Genomic DNA, 27,737 nt, shown 5'->3' with positions numbered 1-27,737 from the left:
GGACCAATATGCTGCTAAATGACCCAAGGGGTTTTTACAATTCGGCACTGCGTCTCTTTAACAGACAATTGTGCGGTCGTGAGACGTGGCTCCCAAACAAAATTGGCGTCCTTTTTCCCCCAGAAATAGAGCTTTCTTTTGGTGGTATTTAATCACCTCTGCGGTTTTTATTTTTTGCGCTATAAACAAAAATAGAGCGACAATTTTGAAAAAAATGCAATATTTTTTACTTTTTGCTATAATAAATATCCCCCAAAAACATATATACAATTTTCCTCAGTTTAGGCTGATACGTTTCTTCTACCTATTTTTGGTAAAAAAAAATCGCAATAAGCGTTTATCGATTGGTTTGCGCAAAATTTATAGCCTTTACAAAATAGGGGATAGTTTTATTATTTTTTAAGACAAGAGAAGTAAGCATTACAGAATACGGGCCTGAAGGTAATGGGGACAAGGGACATCGACCAGACATGCAGCACCCCTTAAACGGAGAAATCGCAGAGATGTTGCGAAGGATGGAAACGGCGATCAAGGAGGAAATTAAAGGGGAAATACAGAACCTACGTACAGACCTAGGACACTTTATGGCCAGAATTGCAACAATAGAAGAACGAACAGAGATGGTAGAACAAGAAGTCAAAGGAATAAAAGACCAAATAGACCAGACACAACGACAGCAGAGACTCATCCTCTATAAAATAGAAGATCAAGAAAATAGAAACCGTAGACAAAACCTGAGGATAAGGTCAATCCCAGAGGAAAGGGGAGAAGACCTCAGGAAAATAATGCGGAAGATTTTCAATCCCCTCCTGGAAAAAACAATTGAAGACCCCATCAGGATTGAAAGAGTACACAGAGTGGGGAACCCACAAAGAACCAGTTCAGAGCGACCAAGAGATGTTATAGTCAGGTTCCGACTCTATGAGGACAAAGAAAAAGTGTGGAAAAAACTGAGGGGCCAACCCTCGATAGTCCTCGAGGGGATAGAGTTACAGATATTCTCGGATCTATCGGCTGAGACTTTGGCAAGGCGACGAGTACTGAAACCACTGCTAAAGCAGATGATTGACCTAAACATAAAATACACTTGGGGACACCCAGCATGCCTAATAGGCATAAAAGAAGGAAGATCGACGATACTTAGATTCCCGGAGGACTTAGAAGAATTTTGTAGAAAATTGGGCATTCAGACCCCTGATATACCAGGGTGGGAATAGAGGAGAGGGAACAGGGGAGAGAGAAGGGAGTAGAGAATTTACAAACGCCCAGTCTCTAGAGAATCTAGTTCTCGACGAATTTTTGTTTTTTCTTTGTCTCTTTACCTTTTTGATTCTCTGGGTATTCCCAGAGGAGATGCCCGGTGGTTTGGAATCTACCCGTCCCCCCTCGCCCCCGCTCCAGAACTGGAGCGGGGGGGAGGGTACCCCAGGACCCCACTTAGAGGAAACTGGACCAGACATAGAGGAAGGTCCAGTGGCCAACAATTGGCCGGAAGGGGAGAGAGGAGGGAGGGGGGAGGGAGTGGAGGAGAAAGGGATGGGAGGGGGGGGGGAGGGAAATGGGAGGGGAAGGGGGGGAGGGTAATGGGAGGGGGGGGAGGGGAGGGGACCTATCTCACCATAAAAATCAGATAAAAGGAAAAGATCAAAGATGCCGCAAATTAAATGTATATCTTATAATGTGAAAGGTCTCAATAGCCCAACCAAGAGACACAAGGTCCTCAAGGAACTGAAGGGATATAAAGCAGATATCGCCTTTCTTCAGGAGACACATATCACCCTGGGATCAAATATTAGACTATATGCTCCAGACTTACCCACTTGGTACTATGGGGATACCATATCTAAAAGAGCTAGAGGGATAGCAATTGGAATATCTAAAAGGATACGGTTTGAAGTGACCGATAGACTGACAGACCCAGAGGGAAGATTTCTTTTCCTGAGAGGAAGACTGGAGGAATTGGAATGCACTCTAGTAAATATATATGCCCCGAATGTCATGCCTATACAATTTATGCTGGGAATACTAGGGAAACTAATAGATTTTAGGAAAGGAATAGTAATTATGGGAGGAGACCTAAACCTATGTCTTAACCCAAAAATAGATAAGACATCCCAGACATCGAGTACTCGGTGCACACAGTTAAGAAAGCTTAGGGATGCTTTGTTTAGGAGTCAGTTGATTGACACGTGGAGAGTCTTTAACCCTGACTTACGGGATTATACATTCTATTCCCCGGTCCATGGGACCTACTCAAGGATCGACCATATATTGGTGGACCACAGGACTTTAGATACCGTGGTAGAGACAAAAATAGAAACCATGACGATTTCTGACCATGCCCCAGTAAGCATTACAATAGACACAGGAACCCTGAGACCTAAACAAAATTGGAGGCTAGACGAATACTTGCTGATTGAGGAGACCAGTTTAACAAGGGTAAAAAAGGAGCTGGAAGAGTATTTCATGTTAAACGATATAGAGGGACTCTCAGTGGCAACATTGTGGGACGCGCACAAGGCAGTGATTAGAGGAACCTTGATTTCGGAAGGAGCAAGGAAAAAAAAAGAAAAGAACAGGAAAAAAGAAGAACTAATTAAAGAGATTTTCCTCCTAGAACAGGAACATAAAAAAATAGGGAAACAACGCGATCTGTACTTGAAATTGGTCAACAAACGAAACGAATTAAGGGATATCATGGAACAAGAAACCCGAAAGGAATTTAAATTAATTGCTAGGGAAAGATATTTGTGGGGAAATAAAACTAATAAACACTTAGCAAGAATAGTCCGGAAAAAAAAATCAAAAAACTATATAGAAAAGATCAAAAATGAAAAAGGTGAGACGATGCATACAACAAAGGAAATTGCGGAAACCTTCAGGCTTTATTATGAGAGACTCTACTCGGTTGAACAAAAGAAGAAGCAGGAGGGAGAAAAAATAAAGAAAACAGTAAACTTCCTGAGGGAAGCTAGACTCCCAAAAATAAACAGAAGTAAGGTATCTGTCATGGACAGACCAATATCGGAAAAAGAGATTAATACAGCTTTAACCGGTACTGCAACAGGCAAGAGCCCGGGGCCCGATGGCTTTACTATCTTGTATTATAAAAAATGCAGGGAGATCCTACTTCCAAAACTCTGTCAATACTTTAATGGACTGGGCAAAGATTTTTTATTAAGCCGGGAGGCCTCAGAGGCTATTATAACAGTTATTCACAAGGAGGGCAAGGACAAAGGGGATTGCTCCGGGTACCGACCAATATCTCTGTTAAATACAGATGTGAAACTGTTTGCAAAGATATTGGCCGAGAGAATAAAACAAGAAATGGCAAAAATGATACACCCAGACCAGACAGGTTTTATCCAGGGGAGAGAGGGGAAGGATAATGGAGTCAGAGCACTGTTGATAATGCAAAAAAATGAAAATGACCGGATCCCCCAGTCTACTCCTGTCGATAGACGCGGAAAAGGCATTTGACAGGGTAGACTGGGGTTTCATGCTAAGTACCCTGGAGGAAATGGGGTTCGGACAAAGGATGAGAGAGTGGATAACAACCTTATACCAGGAACCGAGGGCAAAAATAAAAATAAATGGTAGTCTGTCACAAGATCTGATAATGAAAAATGGCACCAGGCAGGGATGCCCCTTATCCCCACTCTTGTTTGTGCTTTCTCTGGAGCCACTGTTATCCAGGATACGCAGGTGCTCAGACATAAGAGGAATTAAAATAGGGGAGGACGAACACAAACTCTCGGCATTTGCCGACGACATCCTCTTTTATCTATCGGACCCTAAAACCTCAATACCAAAATTACTAGAACTATGCTCGCTATATGGGGAAATATCACATTTCAAAATTAATGTAGCCAAAACCGAGATCTTAAGTTTCAATGTTGACGGACATGAAGAAAGAGATCTAAAATTGAAATACCGATTCTCATGGGTAAAAGCACTCAGGTATCTGGGTATCTTTCTAGTTAAATCAACTAAAAAAATTTATGAGAGAAATTTTATCCCCTTGTTAAACGAAATTAGAGAGGAAATGGGGAGGATAAAAAATAGACCATTATCCTGGTTAGGACGAATAAACTTCTGTAAAATGGTAATTCTACCTAAGATTACCTATAAGTTCCAGATGATACCTATAAGTTTGCCTGGGACACTCTTCTCAGCTCTCAAAAAACTGATTATGAATTTTATTTGGAGAAATAAAAAACACAGAATATCTTTCCAGACCCTTAGACAACCAAAAATAAAGGGAGGACTCGCAGTACCAGACATTAGAACATATTACGAGGCGGCGATCCTGTCAAGGGTTGTAGAGTGGGCTAGGGCCAGCAAGGAAAAGAGGTGGGTTAACATAGAAAACGAATTGGCAAAAGCAAGTCTTAATAAGATCATATGGAACCCTCCTCAATATAGGACACTCGATAAGAACACACATGAGATCACCAAAAATGCACTTAAAATTTGGGACATTAAGTATAAAAAAATTGAAAAGGAGTTTAATTCACCACTATTAGCACTAAAAAATAATGATTACTTTGCACCGGGTAAAGCACAGGTTGGAGGAAACTGGATAAAAAAAGACACGACCTGTGACGGTATCGGTATGATATCCCCGTCAACGTTCCCTTCTTCCCATAACGAAAATCACCCCAATATTCCACGAGGAGGGATATCCCTGGAATCGCCCAGAAAGCCACACATGAGACCAGCTTACTGCTTGAACAACACAGACTTTAATGTTATAACACACAGCTTATATGTCATTTCCAAAACTGTTACAATGACAAATCTCCGCCCCCCTCACACTGGGGCTTCCATACAGATGAGTAGGTAGACACGACGGGGCCGATGCTGAAACACATTTTCTTTAGACAATGACATCAATGACGCTGAGCACTAGCTGTACTGAATACATCAACCAGACCGCTCGACCGCGCATATAGAGAGAAAATTACCACAATGAAGCAATCAGAATAATTAACACAAGCCACTTAAACCCAGCTCTCCTTCACACAACACAATAGATCAATTAACCTTTAGAAATAGTGAGGGGACATTAGCACATCAATAACCTGGCTAGCAGGGAGCAGTAAACTGAGACATATAGGCAAATGTATCACAATGGCCCCCCTTTTGCTCCCTGCTCCGGCAAACCCGGTTGGACCTCCCTGGTCCAGTAGGGTTGACGGGTTCAGAGCTATTAGTCAGAGGTTAACTCCGTTTGGCATGACTGACCTCCCTTGGCAACTGCTTCAGACTCAGGTATGTCACCGGGTCGTCAGATCACACGCCGGTCAGTCCCCAAGTCTTTGTGCGATCTGCAAAGTCACCAGAAGTCAGTGTGAAGACAGCGAATGGGTCTGTGCGCCGCCATCTAGGTGTCCCGCTATGGGAGGGGGCAGGTTATGGCTCTGAAGTGACAATCCCAGGAGATTCATAAAAAGAAAAAGTTATATTTGTTGAAATGCTGTAGCACTGGTGCTCAGAGTCCGGGGGGGGGGGGGGAGGGAATCAGAGCCCCATAAGGTCAGCCACCCCCTGCTCCTCCGCAGCCGCCGGTTCTCCTCTTGGAGCTTCTCCAGCTCCATCTCCAGTTCATGCTGCTGTGACCTCAGGTGGTTGTTCTCCTCCTCCATGCGGCTTATGCACTCCTCCAGCTCTATGTACTCACGGATCAGCTCCTGCTTGCTCATGTCCTGCAGGCTCTCCACGTGGTCCTTCATCATCAGGAACTGGGTGGTGGTGTAAGGGGCCACCGGTGGGCCCTTGGCGAACATCTCGGCACGCATCTGGGACGCCCGCTGCGACTCCCTCTCCTCCAGTCGCTTCTTCTCCTCCCAGGTCAGCTTGTTATACGGCTTCCAGGACCTCTTCTTCTTGAAGGGTGGCCGGCGGTGCCTCTTTCTGCCCAGCTCCCTCCAGGGCCCTTCCGGCTCAGGGCTGTCGCCCATGACCAGCTAACAATGGTGTTCCCTGTTGTCCGTAATAACAGATTGTACCATGAGGGCTTCGTAAGGGGTGCCCAATGGTTCTTCCTGACCCAGCTCCTTTGGATCCAAAGCCGAGTATACACAATGGGCTGCTGCTGGTGGGCGGTACCCAGGTTGAGACCAATTTGACCTGGTGTTGTCATTCATGGGGCAATTCTGCTTGAAGTGACCCAGCTGTTTGCACCGGAAGCAGCGTTGTTCGTTGCCCTCCTGGCGATGATAGCGAGGGCTAGATGTCACCGGTCTGTTAGGAGGTTGGTATCTAGCGGTTGGTGGGTGTGAGGGCACCGTTTGTGGTGGAGGTTGTTCCTGTGGTGTGACCTGGTTCGTCTTGCGAGTATCTGCATATTCATCCGCCAACTTCGCGGCTCTGGTAGAGTCATGGCCTGCGATCTCTCACCCAATCTTTGACGTCCGTCTGGATGTGATTGTAAAATTGCTCCAGGAGCATTAGTTGCAAAATGTCCTCTGCGGTGGTGGCCTGGCTGCTGTTAGCCCAGTTAGAGGCCGACCGGGACAATTGGCATGCCCATTCCGCATAAGAGTCTTTCGTGGTTTTGCGTGAGTCCCTGAACTTCTGTCGGTGGGACTCTGGGGTTACTGCATAACGAGCCAGGAGCACTTCTTTAACCCGGGCGTAGCTATGAATATCCTGATCTGGCACGGTCCGGAAAGCATCAGAAGCTTTGCCTGACAGTTTGCCTGACAATATTGCAACCCAGTCTCTTCTAGCTATTCGGTGCAGGTTACATTGTCGCTCAAAATCCGCCAGGTAGTTATCAATCTCACAGTCCTTTTCATCAAAAGCTTTAAAAGCGCTAAACGGAATCTTCCTTGCGTCTGCTGTGCTGTACTCACTGTTTGGATAATGTGCAGCTGCTTGTTGGACTGCTGCCAGTTTTAACTGTAGTTCTGCGTCTCTTATTTGTTTATCCTTCTGTAGTTCTGCGTCCCTTATTTCTTTAGCCTTCTGTAGTTCTGCGTCTCTTATTTGTTTATCCTTCTGTAGTTCTGCGTCCCTTATTTCTTTAGCCTTCTGTAGTTCTGCGTCCCTTATTTGTTTATCCTTCTGTAGTTCTGCGTCCCTTATTTGTTTAGCCTTCTGTAGCTCTGCGTCTCTTATTTGTTTATCCTCCTGTAGCTCTGCGTCTCTTATTTGTTTAGCCTTCTGTAGTTCTGCGTCCCTTATTTGTTTATCCTTCTGTAGCTCCGCGTCTCTTATTTCTTTAGCCTCCTTCGCTAACAGGTCCATCACTTTCAGTACCACATCTGGCGTGGGTTCGGGCCGAACCACGCTAGCTTCTCTCTCATTAGCTTGTTGGCTGTGCGATTCCTCCTCCTGAATCACTGGTGTCTCCATCTCTTGTACTGCTGGCGTTGCTGCAATCCCGTCCTCCTGGTCTAGCTCCATTGATTCTGCTATGATGACCCGCTTGGTTTTGTGTGCTAGCAATCCTTCCACGAACTTCCAGTAGTTCTTCCAGTGTCTGCTTGGAATCCGTGGTGTGAAGGGGAATAGAAGGGAAAAATCCCACTGCTACCAACCAATTGTGACGGTATCGGTATGATATCCCCGTCAACGTTCCCTTCTTCCCATAACGAAAATCACCCCAATATTCCACGAGGAGGGATATCCCTGGAATCGCCCAGAAAGCCACACATGAGACCAGCTTACTGCTTGAACAACACAGACTTTAATGTTATAACACACAGCTTATATGTCATTTCCAAAACTGTTACAATGACAAATCTCCGCCCCCCTCACACTGGGGCTTCCATACAGATGAGTAGGTAGACACGACGGGGCCGATGCTGAAACACATTTTCTTTAGACAATGACATCAATGACGCTGAGCACTAGCTGTACTGAATACATCAACCAGACCGCTCGACCCCGCATATAGAGAGATAATTACCACAATGAAGCAATCAGAATAATTAACACAAGCCACTTAAACCCAGCTCTCCTCACACAACACAATAGATCAATTAACCTTTAGAAATAGTGAGGGGACATTAGCACATCAATAACCTGGCTAGCAGGGAGCAGTAAACTGAGACATATAGGCAAATGTATCACACGACCCAATTAAGAGACGTAATAAAAGATGGGCACATTGCAACGTTGCAAGAATTAAAAGAGAAAAAATATATATTTTTAGAAATTGACGAGTGGAGATACCATCAGCTGGCCCACTTTATACAAAGACTCCCGCACCCACTGAGGTCAGGGGAGCGGCTATCGGACCTGGAAAAATTATGTACATCAGAGAGGGTCAAGGGAACCATCTCAAAAATATATAAGATCTTATTAAAAGTGGACGAGCCAATGGTCCCTCCTTTCGTCAAAAAATGGGAGAGGGAATTAGGATCAAAACGGGATAGAAACACAATAGAGAAAATGCTGACACTGACCCACTCCTCGGCAGTAGACTGCCGCACAGCTGAGATGAGCTATAAATCCTTGACTGGATGGTACATGACCCCGGATAAATTATCTAAATTCAAGGACGAACAAACGGGAGAATGTTGGAGGGGATGCAAAACTCCGGGAACTATGGCTCACCTGTGGTGGAAGTGCCCTAAAATAGAGGAATTCTGGAGAAAAATTTTGGGATGTATAGAAGAGATCATTAAAGAGAAAATTAAATTTGATCCTTGGGTGGTACTGTTTCATGGGGGAGGGGAAAATATTAAAAATTACAAGAAAACCCTAGTTCCACATCTCTTAAATGCTGCCAAAAGGATAATACCGAGAAAATGGCAGGAGGTTGAATGTCCCTCAATCTGGGAATGGATTGACTCCGTAGAGGAGACTTATAGAATGGAAGACATGAGAGAAGGAATAGAAGGCAATAACATAGCGCAAGATAAAAAGTGGGACAATTGGAGGAAATTTAAGAGATCCTGGAGCTATGTAGAAAAATTAAGGGCTGAGACCTAAAGAAAAATTTTAAATCAATCGATGGTATCAGGAGTCATTTTGGATGGTCTATGGTGAGATAGGGGGAGGGTGGGGGGGGAGGAGGGAGGGGGGGGGGGGGGAATCGGGAAATAGGATTGGCCGCAAGCAGTCTTAAATTACTTTTTTCTTATAGTAATGTCATTTTGTGCATGGACAGTTCTAAACACGTGCCACTTCACAGGCATACTATAGACACCCAGCAGGTATGATATTTAAAGGGATTTTTCAAAAAAATAAATTCACTTTAATCACTGCTCCCGGAAAAACGTTAGTTATTAAAACTTTTTTTGCATTGATATATGTTCCCTGGGGCAAGACCCAGGTCCCCAAATCCGTTTTAGGACAATAACTTGCAAATTAGCCTTTAAAATTAGCACTTTTGAACTCGAATGTTCGAGTCCCATAGACTTCAATAGGGTTCTAAAGTTTGCGCTCGGTCCGTTGAAAGGTTCTGGTGCGAACTGAACGGGGGGGAGTGTTCGGCTCATCCCTAATCATAAACAGGAGATCAGCAGATGGGGGGCCAGGGGTAAACAGACAGGGATAAGATGGAAGTAATTAGGCTGCAGGGCAAGGATCCAGGGATACAAGGCTGCAGGACAAGGATCCAGGGATCCAGGAACAGATACAAACAGGTTCAGGATATGGGGTACAGGATACAGGAATCAGGGTTCAGCATTCAGGTTCAAGATCAGGATCACAGGTAAACAGGTTGCAGGTCAGGGCACGAGGACTCACACTTGTTATTATTAGAATAGATTTAGTGTGGTATATCTGACTGGAAGAAACTGGCACAAAGTTGTTTCCTGTTATTCCACCACAGCTTTTGTGAGCTTTTGCAGAACAATGGCTACTTCTCTTATTTCTGCAGAATGAGGCAGCCATACTTGGCACCATGCTTGTTGGCAACATGAAGCTCATTGTAAATAAGATAAGATGTTGACCAACATTTTTGAAATACCATTTTCCTTAGAATCAGTTGTGCAAACTAAAGGCCCGTACACACGGTCGGACTTTTTGCCAACAAACTTCAAAATCTGCAAGTTTTCAAATTTGTCCGATCGTGTATACGCCCTATCGGACCAACTTTTTCGGGTTTTATCGGACAAAAAGTTCGGTCTGCAAACGGACAAACTTTTCGGCAGCAAAAGTCCAATGGTGCCTAGTCCGATCGTGTGTACAGCAAGCCATTGGACTTTTGTACAAAGTGCAAATACGCATGCTCAGAACCAATGTTAAAATCAACCAACAATAGCAGAAGTTAACCAAAGGGTGGCGGTAAAGAGCAGAAAAGAGTAGAAAAACCATGTGATGTTGGGAAAGTTTTAGAAAAGTTTGCAGAAAAGTCCGAGCGTGTGTATGCTATGGGTGTGACCGGACAACTCCCTTCGGACAAAAATCCAAGGGAAAGTTTGTTTGATGTCTGACCGTGTGTACAAGGCTTTACCTGCGTAACAGGGTTGCTAACCCACTATAACATTTCTTTTTCTGACAAAACATGGAAAATTTACTGACATTTTTTACTGACAAGCTGAAATATGACAGAAACTCTTATTGAAAGAGAGATAATTGATTTAACCGCTTCAGTCCCGGACCATTTTGCTGGTCAAAGACCAGCCACTTTTTGCGATTGCCACTGCATCGCTTTAACTGACAATTGCGCAGTCATGCGACGTGCTCCAAAGAAAATTGACGTCCTTTTTTTCTTACAAATAGAGCTTTCTTTTTGTGTAATTTGACCACCTCTGAGGTTTTTATTTTCTGCGCTATAAACTAAATAGAGCGTCATTTTGAAAAAAATGCTTTTTTCCTCAGTTAGGCCGATACGTATTCTTCACATATTTTTGGTATAAAAAAACGCACCAAGTGTTTATTGATTGGTTTGCGCAAAAGTTATAAGCATCTACAAAATAGGGGATAGTTTTATGCCTTTTTTTAAAATATTTTTTTTTTACTAGTAATGGCGGCGATCAGCGATTTTTAATTTGACTGCGACATTATGGGGGACACATCGGCCCCTTTTGACACATTTTTGGGACCATTGTAATTTTTACAGTGATCAGTGCTATAAAAATGCACTGATTACTGTAAAAATGACACTGGCAGTGAGGGGATTGACCACTAGATCGTGCTGCAGGGGTTAAGTCAGTACTAGTGAGTGATTCTTACTGTTAGGGGTCGTGGCTACACGTGACACGTCATTGATTATCGTTCGCGATCACGGGGAACAGCCATCAGTGACAGTGTCACTAGGTAGAATAGGGGAATGCCTTGTTTACAAAGGCATCCCCCTGTTCTGCCTATGCCGACCGCAATCGCAGGCCGCCCGGGAACACGAGGCACGCGGCGGGCATGCGAGCGCACGCTGGTCGGCAAATTTATAGGGACGTATCTGTACATCAATGGTACGCCCGTGCCATTCTGCTGACGTACATCTGCGTGCTGGGGGTCGGCAAGTGGTTAAAGGATATGAATAATATGTACACCCTAGCAATGCTCATAACAAGTAACCTGCCAGGTTTTACTTGAAAAAGTCACAAACAGCATGATAAATATGAGCAGGAATAGGATTGCAAAAGGTGGATTGGCCTGCATAGTGCCATCAAATGATAATCATGGTCTAGTTGCATCTAACAGTGGGAGTGACTTAACCGCTTCTGGACTGTCCACCTTACATTTCCTGCTGCAGGGCGGCCCGGCTACGCGAAACAATGTACCTGTACATTGCATTGTCTTCCGGGTCTGGGGTGCTCGCGCCTGTTGACAGAGACCCGCTCCCGCTGTGCCTGGACACAGTGGGAGCCAATCAGCGGGTTCAGCGGCTGTTAAGGTCCCCTTGAAAGTATCATTTATACAGTAACAGTTCCTTTTTTTAGCACTGATCACTGTATTAGTATCACTGGTCCCCAAAAAGTGTCACTTAGTGTCCAATTTATCTGCTGCAATGTCGCAGTCCCACTAAAAATCGCTGATCTATTACTAGTAAAAAAAATACAGATAGCAACCCTGCTAAGAGAACTGATTGTGTTACCCTAATCTTAACTATTCATTGCTCAAAATGTTTTTTTCTAAAATTCCATGACACATGACGCGTCTTATAAGAGAAAAATTGCCTTTTCCTGCTTAAAGGGTCACTAAAGGAAATTTTTTTTTTAGCTGAAATGACTGTTTACAGGGCATAGAGACATAATAGTTAACTGATTCCTTTTAAAAATGATTAAAAATAGATAAAAAACAATCATATAATGTGCCTGCAGTGTAGTTTCGTTTTTGCTGTTGTTTGCTGTTCTCTGATATACAGAGAGCCACTAGAGGGCAGTCAGGCCAATAGAGAGCAGTGATACTTTATCTAAAACTCCTCAGCACCTAATCCAGTTTCGTTTTACACACACCTCCTTGATTAGTGACCACCGTGAGAGAATCTCCCAGTACTGTGGTTATCAGGAAACAGGCAACCAGGAAGTGTCCAGAACAGAGAGGATTTACAGCAACATGAAAGCAAAAACGAACAATGAGGTCATGAAACCAGTACTGCAGCAAGGTAAAGGAAGTTATTTAGCTAAAAAAAAAAATTCCTTTAGTGTCCCTTTAACCACTTACCGGCCGTGCCATAGCCAAATGACGGCTACATCGCGGCTCGATAACTCTGGGTGGGCGTACTTTGAGATCCTCAGAGAATCGCGTTCCCCCCTGGGGACCCGACGCATTATGGATCATGGTAAATAGCTGCTGACAGCGGCCGTTTACTACGTGATCGCTCTGTCAAATGACAGAGCGATCACTTGTAAGCAAACCGGCGTCATGTACAGTTCCTCTCTCCACTCTCTGTACCGAACGGTACAGTGTGAGCAGAGAGGGGAGAGAACGGTTGCAGCAGTGCTGTGGGCTGGATGTGTAGTGCCCACATCGCTGCTCTGTGACAAGCTTCTGCCATCCCTCCACCATACTCTGCCATCTTTCCTCCATACTCTGCCATCCCTCCACCATACTCTACCATCCCTCCAACATACTCTGCCATCCCTCCAACATACTCTGCCATCCCTCCATACTCTGCCATCCCTCCATACTCGGCCATGCTCAGCACCTGTCCTGCTGCTCTTCAAAAGTGCAAGAGGTAGTCAGGAAATTGGATGTGTAATTTATGCTATTAGAACGACTGAAGGTGCTCCCTGCATGTTGGGCCTCTGTATGTGGTCACGCTGTGTAAAAATCTCACACATGTGGTATCGCCATTCTCGGGAATAATAGCAGAATGTGTTTTGGGGTGTAATTTGTGGTATGCATATGCTGTGTGTGAGAAAAAACCTGCTAATATGACAATTTTGTTAAAAAAAAAGAAAAAAAATCTTGATTTTGCAAATTATGGGAAAAAATGATAACTACAAAAAACTCACCATGCCTCTTACTAAATACCTTGGAATGCCTAATTTTTTAAAAAACGGGGCATTTGGGGGTATTTGTACTTAGGGTCTCAAGAAATGAGATAGGCCGTCAGTACTTCAGGTGTGATCAATTTTCAGAGATTGGCACCATAGCTTGTGGACGCTATGGGCCAGATTCACAGAAGAAATACGATGGAGTATCTACTGATACTCCGGCGTATTTTCAAATTTTCCGCGTCGTATCTTAATTTGTGATTCACAAACAAGATACGACGGCATTTGGCTAAGATCCGACAGGATTTATGGCTTCGTATACCTTCGGATCTTAGGCTGCAATACTTCGTCCGCTGCTGGGTGGAGTTTGCGTCGTTTTCCAGCGTCGGGTATGCAAATTAGCTTTTACGGCGATCCACGAAGCTATTCGCGTGCGTTACGTCGTTTTTTCCCATCGCAAAGTTAAGCCATCTTTTTCATGGCTTAACTTTACACCAGCCATGTTAAAGTATGGCCGTCATTCCCGCGTCAAATTAAAAAAAAATGTTTTGGCGTAAGTACGTTACGCACGTCGCCATTCACAAACACGTCGGGGCACTGTAATTTTGCGCAAAGCACGTCGGGAAATTTACTAACGGAGGATGCGCAGAACGTTCGGCGCGGGAGCGCGCCTTATTTACATGGTACACGCCCCATTTGAATTAGGCGGGCTTGCGCCGGACGTCTTTATGTTACTCCGCCGCAAGGTTTTTACTCAAGTGCTTTGTGATCAAGCCACTTACGAGGAAGGAAACTTGCGGTGGTGTAACGTAAAGACGATCGTTACGCCGCCGCATTTGTACTGAAATCTGGCCTACAATTTAAACTTAGGCGCAGCTCCCGCGCCGGACCTACTGCGCATGCTCGTTTCTAAATTTCCCTCGTGCTTTGCGTGAACTGACGTCATTTTTGTGATCGGCGACGTGCGTAGCGTACCTCCGTATTCCCGGACGTGTTACGCAAACGACGTGAAATTTTAAATTTCGACACGGGAACGAAGGCCATACTTTAGACAGCAATACGTTTGCTGTCTAAAGTTAAGGCACCCAAAACGATGACTAACTTTGCAACGGGAAACTAGACTAGCGGCGACGTAGCGAACGCGAAAAACCATTGTGGATCGCCGTAATTCCCAATTTGCATACCTGACGCTGGTTTACGACGCAAACTCCCCCCAGCGGCGGCCGCGGTACTGCATCCTAAGACCCGACAGTGTAAAACAATTACACCTGTCGGATCTTAGGGCTATCTATGGTTCTATGAATCAGTCGCATAGATACTCTGAGAGATACGACAGAGTATCTGAGATACTCCGTCGTATCTCCTTTGTGAATCTGGCCCTTTAGTCTTTAATGCCTTTGCAATAACAGGGATGCCACACCAGAGTCCAGAAATTATTTATTCCATTAAAATGGTTCAACTAAAATTCACATGTATAGCTGGTATTTTTAGTAGCATAAAATGCATTTCAAATGCATCTATATTTATGTTGAAGAATTTCGAGTCAAGTCGTTTCTCTGTTTCAATGTTTTTATTGAAACGTTTCCAACAGAGTACAATCATACATGTCTGAATAAATGTGCAGCAATACAGCCATGGGCAGTTCCAGGAACATCCAAATCAAACAAATCAATCGACCATATGTGTCTGCACCCTTAAGAGACTCTGCATACATCCCACGCTCAAAGGGAAATACTCAGGCATGTATAGGCATAAAATGGAAACTGAAAGGCCGTTTTGTGCTCCACCTGCGCTCCAAAGACCGGAAGTGGCATGTCCCGAAAGTCCTGCCCATGCGTTTCGTCGGCAACATCTGACATCATCAGGGGTCACATGCCCAGACCCATCTTCTCCTATTTATTCACAACTGTCCTGCCATATTGCTCTGCTCAATCCAATTAAAATCTGGCTCATCCTACCTTCAAAATCTACTTTTTATATCTAGAATATGCATGCATTAAATATATAAAATGGGACATCTTTAATGTTTTTAATATAATGATGGAATCACCAAAACATTGTGTAAAAGATGTATAAATCACTTTGCATATATATTATAGGTGGGGTGGACATCTAGTGGCCAAAAACAGATAGGACACACAAGAAGAACCATATAGCAGCTATGCAACATAAAATATATACAATTAAAAACCTTCTAGTCGATATATACAGGTGCATCATAACAATTTGAATATCATCAAAAAGTTCATTTATTTAAGTAATTCAATTCAAAAAGGGAAGCTCATATATTGTATATAGATGCATTACACATAGAGTGATATATTTCAAGCATTTTTATTTTTTATTTTTTTCATTTTGATGATTATGGCTTACAGCTAGGGAAAATCCCAAATTCAGTATCTCTGAAAATTTGAATAATACATAAGACCAATAAAAAAAGGATTTTTATACAGAAATTGTTGGCTTACTTAAAAGTATGTCTATGTACAGTACAGTATTGCACTCAATACTTGATTGGGGCTCCTTTTGCATGAATTACTGCATCAATGCGGTATAGCATTGAGGTGATCAGCCTGTGGCACTGCTGAGGTCGTATGGAAGCTCAGGTTGCTTTGATAGCGGCCTTCAGCTCGTCAGCATTGTTGGGTCTGGTGTCTCTCATCTTCCTCTTGACAATAACCCGCAGATTCTCTATGGGGTTTAGGTCAGGTGAGTTTGCTAGCCAATCAAGCACAGTGATACCATGATCATTAAACCAGGTATTGGTACTTTTGGCATTGTGGACAGGTGCCGAGTCCCGCTGGAAAATTAAATCAGCATCTCTATAAAGCTGGTCAGCAGAGGGAAGCATGAAGTGCTCTAGAATTTCCTGCTAGACTTTGGACTTGATAAAACACAGTGGACTAACACCAGCAGATGACATGGCTCCCCAAATCATCACTGACTGTGAAAACTTCACACTGGACCTCATGCAACTTGGATTCTGTGTCTCTCCTCCAGACTCTGGGACCTTGATTTCCAAATCAAATGCAACATTTTCCACAGTCTATGATGACCCCTATTAAGCAGCCTAAATCAAAATTAACCTGCAAATATACACTAATAATTAGATATAAAACAATTCAAATCAATGTCTAAATTAACCAGCAGGGCTGTCACGTACCTGGTGGAAGAGTCTGGTATGCAGAGGGAAGCCTCCCTTACACCTCTGACTCGAGGCCCCTGATAGGGAAAACAGGAGGTGCAGGAGTGCAGAGTCGCACGAGAGCCTGGAAAACTTGCTGGTAGACGAGCTGGACTGGAACTGGAACAGGAACTGGAACGGACCCAGGAATAGCTGTCAGACTGGGAACTGGAGCTCAGGCAGGTGCAGGCAGATGGACTGGAGGAGTAAACACACAAGTCCAAAGCAGGTAAACACTGGAGCAGGGTCAGATACAAGCAGGTTCAGCAACTGGCTGGCGGCAGGGTAGCAGAAGGAATAGGCAGGAACATAGTCTCAGGTACAGGCAGGTTCGGCAACAGGCTGGCAGCAAGGTAGCAGGAGGAACAGGCAGGCACGTAGTCAACACAAGCCGAGGTCAGATGCAGGCAGATAAACAGGGTTAGTCAAAACAAGCCAGGTAGGGTCAGCTGGAGCAGGATGCAGGTAAACAACAATCAGAGGTCTCAGGTAACGCTGTAGACCGGACAGCACGGATTCATGGAAGTAAGGCAGTTTAAATAGCCTATTAGCGCCACAATGTCATTGCGCACATGCGTGCGTGCGCATGCGCGCCGGCATTTTGTGTGGCACTAGTGTGCAAGCGGGTACGAGCCTGCACAGCTGCACGCGCACGCTGGCACGCGCAAATGCACCCATGCAGCCTTTCTCAGTGGGACATGCAGAACAGGGGAACGACCATAGTCACCATCCTGATTGCTGGCGTGCCCTTCCTGACCAGGACACAATGTATTAAGCTCAAAGATCGATTTTGTTTCTTTCATAGAAACCACTTGTTTCATATAGCAACCCCTCCAATGTCGTTTAATCCTATTAATACCACAACATGTTAATAACCCAGGATCTTTATTATGGTGAAGACTGAAATGATTAGACTGTGTTTAGGAAAACCTTTCTTGATGTGGTTTATATACTCATTTATTCTGACCCCTAATTTCCTTGTGGTGCAACCCACATATTGTATTCCACAGGGACAACTCATGAGATAAGTGACATGGTTGCTTTGACAAGTGATGAACTTATTAACTTTATACTCCTTACTAGTACTATTTGACCTAAAGGAAGTCATTTTTATTTACCTGTTTTTTAACGTTTTGCATGAATTGCACCTTCCACAAGAAAAAAATTCAGTCCGAATTAAAAATGTACATAACTTTTTTTGTGGGTCTGGTACATTCCGGGCCAACCTGTTTCTCAGACTGGGGGCTCTATGGAAAATTAATTTCAGTCTTTTGGGAAGTAAACCACCAAGAGTTTTATCCTTGAATAGAATGGTCCATTGTTTATTAATTATACCTTCTATTAGTTTGTAATCTATATTAAATTCAGTTATGAAGACTATTATAAACTCTGTTTAGTATATGGTGGTGTCCAGTTCTCCATGTGCACATGATGTTAGAACGGATGGAGCAGTAAGTTGACTGAGGAATTAGCCATATTTGGGAGCTTGCCACTTGGAGATATAAGTTTGTAGTGATCTCTTTTGAGAAAAGAGGTCCTATATTTCTGGTGAGTGTGATGTGCTTGTGTTTGCGGAAAAGGAAGAGCACCTTTCATCACCTTTGGTTTTATTTATTTGCACGGGGCACCACATTTGGACTATTTATTATGGACGTTTACGTTTTGTTGCACATTTGCCTATTCTATATTTTTTATTTAATTTGATAACACATTGTTCGACCCTATGTATTTTATAAGAGTGTGGTCTAGTCCTTAGTTCTTTGTTAGGATTTTCAACAAAATTAAAAAATCTGGTGTTTGGAGATCTCTTCCGAAAGATCAGTAAATAGTGCCACCCTGGTAATTTTGGATATGTTAACTATGATTACCGAGTAAAGATGGTTAAATATCCTGATCCAAAATCCCTGAACCTTCAGACATGAAGAGTCAAGTCGTTATTAAATTGCTTTTTGCTTTTACAACAAACAAAAGTTACAAACTTATACATGCATCCTATGTTTGCCCCTGCTATGCTAAGTAAAAGTGTAGAAGATTCTTGCAGCAGTATAGTAGAGTGAACTCTTTGAAGCATGTTAATGGGATAAAAACTTTTTGGACTCAAATCTCCTGGTGTAGTGATCCTGTAGTTTTGTGTATGGCAGCTGCCTGTCTAGTGTGAAAATAGACTTATTCTGAAAATCCAACACTACCTACTTACTTCTCAAGTGTTCTAGAATAGCCAAGTCATAGTCCAAATCTCAATCTAATAGAGAATTTGTGGTGGGACGAGAAGACAGCAGTTCACTCACCATCCTCCTGTAACCTAACAAAGCTTGAGAAGTTTTGCAAAGAGGAATGAGAAAAACTGAAATGTCCAGCTGATCAAGACCTATCTACTGACTGCAGGCTGTAATTGACGCCAAGGGTACATCTAAAATGTAGGTCCAAATGATGGATAGGATCTGTAATATACCAGAGGGGCTTAAAGAGGGCATTAGAGAAACTAAATGTAATTTTATTTGACTATATTCAATGCCAAAGGGCAATAAGAAAGGACCTTAAATGTACCTGATGATAAAGTAGGATTTATCACCAACACTTCTTCCAGAGACTGTAGGAGGAAAAGCTTGACTATGTTGACACATCTATGACACAAATTCATTATGTTTTGTGGAATGTTTTGGATAAAAAGTTTTCCTTGGCATTTGACAAGTGTTTGCCATGTGCTTACCATACCTTTGCCATGCATGCAGCCCTTTCTCTGAGGAAATGTTGTACACATAGCAGAAGCTGATCATCAGGTGCACGGTACCAATGTCCGCTGGCACCCACCAATTGTTTGGCAGAGAGTCAGAACAGAGATCTGCCTATGTAAACAAGGCAGATCACCATTCTGACAGAGTCTATAGTAAAAGCACCTCCCACAGTACACATAAACAATGGCTAGGCACACATTTAACCGTTTGATCGCAGGGCCGCCATCAGGGGGGGTACAGGCAGTACACCTGTAAGGGGCCCGGAGGTCCCCAGGGGCCCGGATGGCAACCCCTTTTAAAAAAAAAACAGAGGTTAGCCTTTTTTTATAATTTTTTTTTTTATATTATTTTTATATATATATATATATATATATATATATATATATATATATATATATATATATATATATATATATATATATATACTTTTTTTTATTATTATTATTATTATTATTAAAGGGCTCAGAGGTCCCCAGGGCCCCATGTGGCAAACCCCCTTTTTTTTAATAAATGTCAGTTTTTTTATTTTTGTTTATATATATTTTTTTATTAAAGGGCCGAGAGGTCCCCAGGGCCCTGGATGGCAACCCACCCCCCTTTTTTTTATACATTTTTTATATATATATATATATATATATATATATATATATATATATATATATATATATATATATATTTTTTTTTCTTTATTAAAGGGCCCAGAGGTTTATTTTTTTATTTTTATTAAAGGGCCCAGAGGTCCCGGATGGCAACTCCCCTTGTTTTGTAATTTATTTAAATATATATATATATATATATATATATATATATATTAAAGGGCCCAGGAGGTCCCCAGGGTCCCAGATGGCAACCCCCTTTAAAAAAAAAAATAAACATATATTTTTTTATATATTTTTTTTTCTTTTTATTAAAGGGCCCAGAGGTCCCCAGGGCCCCGGATGGCTACCCCCCCTGTTTTTATATATATTTTTCTTTATTTCTCCTTTTTTTTAAAGGCCCCCCCCCCCCCCCCCTTCTCATTTCGCAGCAGCCCCCCCGCTTCTCAATTTCAGGCGGAAGCACCCCCCCCCCCCGGTTCTCTGCTCCAGGGGGCCCATGCCTGAAGCTGTGTAAGGGGCCCCATAATTCCTGATGGCGGCCCTGATCGCACCTGATGTTAACCCCTTCCATACTGTATTAGCATCATTCGTCCCCCAAAAAGTGGTCAGTTAATGTCTGATTGTCAAATGTCACAGTCCCTCTATAAGTTGGCTTATTGCCACCATTACTAGTAAAACAAAACGAATCCCATATCCCATAGTTTGTAGATGCTATAACGTTTTTGCAAACCAACCAATATAAGCTTATTGGGATTTTTTTTTTTTTTTTTTACAAAAAATATGTAGCAGAATACATACTGGTGTAAATTTATTGAAGATTTTTTTTTTCAAAATTCTCACTCTTTTTTGTTTATAGCACAAAAATAAAAACCAGAGAGGTGATCAAATACCATCAAAAGACATGATATTTGTGGGGGGGAAAAGGGGTAGCTCCCACTGATGTCTTGGCAGGGTTGTTTCTAATTTATTTTATTTTTTTAGCACATCAAACAAACGTTTTATTGAAGCAAAATAGCAATACAGATATAAAAAAAACAGGTGTAAGAAAGAATCTCATACATCCATGGCTAACCGTTGTTACAGTATGAAATTAATAACCAATAACCCATAGCCAGGTAGGAATGAGAGGCATTCATAGAGCATACATGAGCTTTGGAAGTATTATATAAAAGGGTTGGGAAAGGGAAAGGGAAGTAGGGTGGGGGAGGGGGAATAGGTTGGGGAAAAGGGAAGGGAAAGTAGCATATTGAGTGGAGCTTAAGGGTTCAGGTAAGGTGATATACCACCTTTTTTTCTCATGGAATGAGTTGTGTGGGCTAGCTTGACAACAAATATGCGTAGACGTAAAAGTAAAAAGAGGGTTTTACTGGAATGATACTTAATCACTATAGACAACCTTATTTGGTAAGTAAAGTATTATGCAATGAGTTTTTTGAACTCCGGGGAATAAGAGAATGAAATCCATGGTTTCCAGTTCTCATTAAAACTTGTGCTATTTTCCCTTTTCATGGCCGCAATTTCCTCCATTTTGTGAATATGGTTCACTCTATCTAACCAATCCTTTATCTTGGGTGTATGTGTGGTCTTCCAGTGTAGGGGAATAAGTGTTTTAGCTGCTAGTAAGAGATGTCTGGTGAGAGATTTTTTGTATATGCTTATGGGAATGGAGTTGATATTAATCAAGCATGAAGCTGCGGTGAGTTCTAATTTAGTTTCTGTAATGAATTTGATCCATTTTCTAACCTCATCCCAATATATAAGAATTTGTGGACACTCCTACCATATATGAAGAAAGGTGCCAATTCCGTTACCACAACGCCAGCACAATATCTGAAGCAGTAGGGGCCAAATCCTCAAAAGGGATACGCAGGCGGAACTGCTGTTCAGCCTGCGTATCCCTGTGCCTATCTTTGGAACTGATCCTCAGAATCAGTTTTCCAAAGATCGGCAGAAGATCCGACATCTGTAAGAGACTTACACTGTCGGATCTTAGGATGCAGTACCGCATCCGCCGCTGGGGGCATTTTGAGTCGAAATGCCGCTTTGCGTATGCAAATGAGGACTTACGGAGATCCACAAAGCTTTTCAGCTTTGTGTTTTCTGCGTAAGTTTACGTTTGCATACGTAAAATTAGTTCTGCTTTTACAAAGTGTAAACTAGTAATACCTTGTAAAAACAGATCTTTTTTTTCGATCGCCGCGTTTTTTTAAAAATTTTGAATTTTTTTTCCCGGCGCGTAACTTTTGTTTTACCCGACGCAACTTTATTGTCCCGTCGCAATCCACAAAGCCTGCCAGTCGGGAAAATGACGTCACGGGCATGCGCAGTACGGCCGGCACGGGAGCGCGCCTCATTTAAATTGTCATCGCCCCCTGCAGAAGAGGACCGCCTTGCGCCGGAGACATTTAAGTTACACGGCCTGAAATTTCGAGGTAAGTGCTTTGTGGATCGGGCACTTAGGTAGAAATTTTAAGTCAGTGTAACTTAAATGGGAAAAGTTAAGTTAGGCAGGAAATTTGAGGATTTGGCCCTAGGTTTCTAAATTTACCTAACAGGTGTATTTGCCTTGGCCAATTGTTAGGGATCAATTGAGTTTAACCCAAGTCTGGAATTGCTGCAAGTCTCTCTTCTGCCTCTAGGTGGCCGGGTACCTAGTGACATTAGATAAGACAAGGACAAAGCAAGGACAGATCAGGAGTATATGTGGTACCTCAGCCAATAGGCAGGGGTTTTCCTAAATCTCTTGGCCTGCTGGGAGAACCTATATTTTTAGGTGAGGTCACGTGATCGGTGTTCTGTGCCACTTGGACGGCTGTCTGGGTGGATGTATGTTGTGCTGCCCAGTCTGCTAGGCCAGAGTTTGGGCCTATCCCGGGCACATCTGGCTCCTAGACTGTCTGAGGGCCTATCAAGAAGCAAGAGAGCAGAGTAGGGTTGGGATTGTGGCTTGCAGTCCAACCAGAAGTGACGGTTCTGCGGGCTAGAGAACCTGTCATGGTCGGAGGTAGAGCGGAATCTGTCTCAACTAAGGGACCAACCACCTTGTTACCAGGGACCACAGTGAGTAGCTGAAGCAAGTACTATGGCAGTATTTTCACCAACCGGGGATAGTGAAGAATCAGGAAACTTCAGTAGGTGCCAACCAGGGACCCAGTCATTGGGGTGCTTGAGGAGTATCTGGAGTGCCAAGCCAGGGACACAGCAGGGAAGCGGGGGTGATGCTTGAGGAATATACTAAAGTAAGAAAATTAGAAACGTTTACAGGATTCAGTGGCAGTGAATTAGCAAGTCTAGTGAGAGAGACTGGGAGCTCAGTGGGCTGAGACTCTACAGGAAGTGATTGTATAAAAAGTCAAGGAGTTTGTTACAACTTGTGTTAGGAATGGTTCTAACACTGTTTGTCATAGGAGACAGGGATCCTACACATGCAGATGTGGTGTCTTGCTGAATGCCTTTCCCTGCATGGCTGTCTATCTGTAGAAGTCTCAGAGTCTGCCAATTAACGTTGCACCTAAGGGTGTCATGGCCCTTAACCCTCTCTCCCACCATTCTGTTCAAGAGAAAATAAATCTCTTTGCATTCAAGAAGTGTCTGGCGCCCATAAATCTACCTATGCCTTGCAACCCACTCTATACAGAAGGATGTCAGCTGTCCCTGGTTCTGGAGGTTCTCATTAGACTAAAGGAGACCTGGGATCTTGCTACAAAGGACATTATTTTATTTGGGTACTTCGGCGCATAACCACGCAATTGTCAGTCAAAGTAACGCAGTACCGTATCACAAAAATTGCCTGGTCATTAAGGGGGGTAAATCTTCCAGAGGTGAAGTGGTTAAAAAAACTAAACGCAGAACACAGATGGAAGTAAAATTCAATTTAACCTTATTAAAGGTACACTCCAGTTATATTAAAAAAAATCTCTTAAAATGACACCTAAACTTGGTATTTCCCCTTCACTGGCTCAGAATGAAAAGTATCAGTAGGTATATATTACAAGTAAAATAAATCAGTTCTTTTTAGTCTCTCAGATAATCTCTTTTGTAAAAAAAAGACAATGGGCCATATTCTCATAGAAGTTACGATGGAGTATCTCAGGATACTCCATCGTAACTCCTTTTTTTGGCCCGTGTATCTATGCGACTGATTCTTAGAATCATTTTCGCATAGATACACTTAAGATCCGTCATCTGTAAGTCACTTACACTGGCGGATCTTAAATGTAATGACGCCGGCCGCCGCTAGATGGCATTTACGTGAAGGACTCATTTGCGTATGCAAATGATCCTTCTATGCCGATTCCCGAACGAGTTCGCGTCGCGTAACCGTCGCTAATGTCGTTTGCGTAAGCGGAAATTTAGTCCTGCTATATGAGGAGTAAATTTCCGCAAGTCCCACGTAGGCCATGTTACGGATGGCGTCGGGTCCGCGTCGTGTTTTTTCGTCGGGTACGTCGTTTCCGTAAGTCGTTCTTGAATACGACTTTACGTCAATGACGCACACGTCGGCGTCATTGACGTTTTCCGCCGAGAACTGGAGCATGCGCACTGGGCTTTTTGAAGCCCGGCGCATGCGCAGTTCATTAGAATCTGGGGCGCGCTTAATTTGAATACAAGCCGCCCCCTTGGAGATCCGCCAGGCTACGCCGGGGCATTTACACTCCGCCGTCCCAACTTATGGAGCAAGTGTTTGGGGAATACAACACTTGCTCCTGTAAGTTGGGACAGCGGAGTGTAAGTGCCTTAAGCGCAGCCCGCGGATTTTTAGAGAGAATATGGGCCAATATTTGGGATCCAAGCTGGTTTCTGGTTGAGCTATTAGTCAACAGAGACACTGCAGTACCTGTCACACTTACTTTTTCTAGGAATCAGAACCAGGACTTACCTCTGGCGAGTGGCCACCAGCACTTCCAGGTTTTACTTGAAGTACATGCATAGTGAGAACAGGAGCTGGTCAAAACTGTACAAATGATCAAGCATGGCTTACATGTGTTGGGTGGTGCCTTATATAGAAAGGAAGTGTAATATCATATACACAGGTTTTGGGCCTACTGGATATACACGGAAGAATGTCAGTGTTGCCTACACAATCCAGTCAGATTCCAGAAAGTTTGTAATATGGATAATAATTCAACTGGAAGCTTGTTGTTGGTTACTGTGGGAATATCAACACCTTGTGGTGTCTCGTTGTGTTTAAACCCCAGTCAGTTGGTAAATCTATGGTCCTGAAGTTGCAATTTCCTTTTTTTGTAACTTCAGGTTTTGTAAATTAATTTTTGCAGAAATATGTCACGCGAGGTGTTACTTTGCACAATAATGAGTCTTTATCTTTGCTAAGGGACATTTTGTGCAGAACTTATATCCATGTCACGGAGGAAGCTTGTTCCAGTCTGTGCCCGAAAGCCAAGCCATTTTTATTAATTCTAGCTGGTCAGTTATCCTCTTTTGCTCTGTGGCATATTTATAGGTATGAAAAATAGAGAAGTATTTTAAGATGTTTGAGGGTAAAGGTGCAACTAAAAATGAATATATTTATATGTATATTTATGTGGTAAATGAGTAAAATTCTCATTTATGTTTAATTCACAGGCTTTAAAGATGATGAACTCTTCTGGGAATTTCACTGGCTGTCAGCCACAACCCGTTCCTGCCTTCATCCCCATCTTTTTGAGTGTCTTCTTCTTCATTGGCTTTGCCTTGAACTGCATCAGTTTGTGGATATTCTGGTTCAAGGTTAAACCATGGACCTCAATGGTGGTTCTCCAGTTCAACTTAGCCATCTCCGATGCCATCATCACCCCAGCAGCTCCTCTGCTTGTTATCTACTACATTACTGACCACTGGACCTTCGGGTTGTTCTTCTGCCAGTTCAAAGTCTTCTTGCTCAGCACTCACACATATGGAAGTATATACTTTCTCACCCTAATCAGCATGCACCGTTATTTCATTGTTGTCCCTAACGCCAAAAGTCAGGCCTTTAATGGGAAGCCGTTCATTACGAAACTTTGCCTCGTTGTCTGGGGTTGTCTGCTTTGTCAAGGTATTCCATTTTTCTTTACCCTCAAAGTCTCTGAGGTCCACGGAGTTATGAAATGTCTCAGCATCCATCAAACAGATCAAACAGTTTTATTTTTTGTCTGGAACTGGGTCATCTTATTCACTGGTCTTCTTATTCCTTTTTCCATAACATTGGTCTGCTATGCTCTACTGATTCAATACATTCTCAAAGTCAACCCAATGAACTCCCTCAGCAAAGTCATGGTGTCCAAGTCAGTGCAGACTATCCTTATCTCCCTGATAATTTTCATAATTTGCTACATTCCCTGTCATATCACTAGGTCTATCGCTGTTACAATTACATTATTCTTCCCAACCTTATGCTCTTTGCTGGAAAGCGTTGAAGTTGCCTTTTACATCACTTGGATAATGTCTGGAACAAATTGTTATATAGATCCCATACTGTACTGTTTTACTTCCGAAAGATTTAACAGCATATTTACAAGTTGGTGTCCTTGTCTGCAAAGACAACATCAAAACATCACAGACTTTTCCCACGATAACCCAGATAAGCCTCCTTTAGACACTCACGGCCCTCTCCCAACTAACAGCGTTACAAACACACGTCTGTCAGGATCAGTTGAAGGGCAAAGTGAGATGTGAATTAAATCTAAATCCAAGAGCAAAAATGTAATATATGTCAGGTACCCTTAAGTCTTGGGGCTGCATTTGTTTTATTTATTTTTTCAGGCCTTTTTACATTCTGTTCTAGGATTACCACACTCCATTGCTGTACTACATCTATGGAAGAGCAGCATTGTCACCCTACAACAAGACTTCCTCTCCATTCTTTTCCATAACAGAGGGGAATGGTGCTCTGCAATCCACAGAGAGAGCAAAACACGCCAAAGACCAGTCAAAAATCGAATGAGAATTCTTGTTGATCGTCAGGTTCAGTTTTATCATCATTAGTGTGCCAGTTGCAAAAAGCAATTTTTGTGCCGCAATCTAACATGCTGGATTATTCTTAGAAAAACTAAACATATGATGTCAAAATTGTATGCACCATTTTCGTTTTTTGGTCGATAGAACGTTCAGTTTTCAAATTGTCTATGGCAGTCCTTAAGAACAACGCTTATAACTAGGGATGAGTCGAACACCTCCCAAAAGTTCTAATTTTAAAGGCTAATATGCAAGTTATTGTCATAAAAAGTGTTTGGGGACCTGGGTCCTGCCCCAGGGGACATGTATCAATGCACTTTTTTTTTTAAAACTGCAGTTTTTTTGGGAGCAGTGATTTTAATAATGCTTAAAGTGAAACAATAAAAGTAAAATATATATTTAAATTTCGTACCTGGGGGGCTGTCTATGCCTGTTAAATAGCACATGTTTCCTGTGCTTAGAAAAGTCCCCGCAGCAAAATGACATTTCTAAAGGAAAAGAAGTAATTTAAAACTGATAGCGGCTTTAATGAATTGTCAGGTCCTGACAAAATTGCTAATTTTAAAGGCTTATATGCAAGTTATTGCCCCAGGGGACATGTATCAATGCAAAAAAATGGCCGTATTTTTAGGAGCAGCGATTTTAATAATGCTTAAAGTAAATAATAAAAGTGAAATATTCCTTAAAATTTCGTACCTGGGGTCGTCTACAGTATGCCCGTAAGGTAGCGCATGTTTCCCGTGCTTAGAAAAGTCCCTGCACAAAATGATATTTCTAAAGGAAAAAAAGTAATTTAAAACTACTCGCGGCTATAACGAATTGTCGGGTCCCGGCAATACAGATAAAAGTAATTGAAAAAAAACAGCATGGGTTCCCCTTTAGTCCACTACCAGGCCCTTTGGTTCTGGTATGAATATTAAGGGGAACCCCGAGGGGGGGCGTG

General features: G+C 42.8%; 1 protein-coding gene across 1 annotated transcript; it reads left to right on the top strand.

Annotated features, from left to right (window-relative positions):
- The first annotated feature begins 1,650 nt into the window (after positions 1 to 1,650).
- On the top strand, positions 1,651 to 27,017 carry LOC120914595 (P2Y purinoceptor 4-like). The gene is made up of 3 exons (XM_040325276.1): positions 1,651 to 2,439; positions 9,839 to 9,889; positions 25,445 to 27,017. The coding sequence occupies exons 1-3, from the start codon at positions 1,651 to 1,653 to the stop codon at positions 26,513 to 26,515; spliced, it is 1,911 nt and encodes a 636-aa protein (XP_040181210.1). The 3' UTR covers positions 26,516 to 27,017.
- The last annotated feature ends 720 nt before the right edge of the window (positions 27,018 to 27,737 follow it).

Source organism: Rana temporaria, chromosome 9 (assembly GCF_905171775.1).
Source record: "Rana temporaria chromosome 9, aRanTem1.1, whole genome shotgun sequence".
Lineage (NCBI taxonomy): Eukaryota > Metazoa > Chordata > Amphibia > Anura > Ranidae > Rana > Rana temporaria.
Note: the sequence above shows the minus strand (reverse complement) of the source record. Positions and strands in the feature narration are given on the sequence as shown.

Excerpts from the sequence above, each read along its gene's own strand:
- LOC120914595 (XM_040325276.1), top strand. The coding sequence starts at position 1,651 with ATGCCGCAAATTAAATGTATATCTTATAATGTGAAAGGTCTCAATAGC. Across the intron at positions 2,440-9,838 it reads AGGAGACCAGTTTAACAAGG|AATGAGGCAGCCATACTTGG; the intron begins GTAAAAAAGGAG and ends TTATTTCTGCAG. Across the intron at positions 9,890-25,444 it reads TTGGCAACATGAAGCTCATT|GCTTTAAAGATGATGAACTC; the intron begins GTAAATAAGATA and ends TTTAATTCACAG.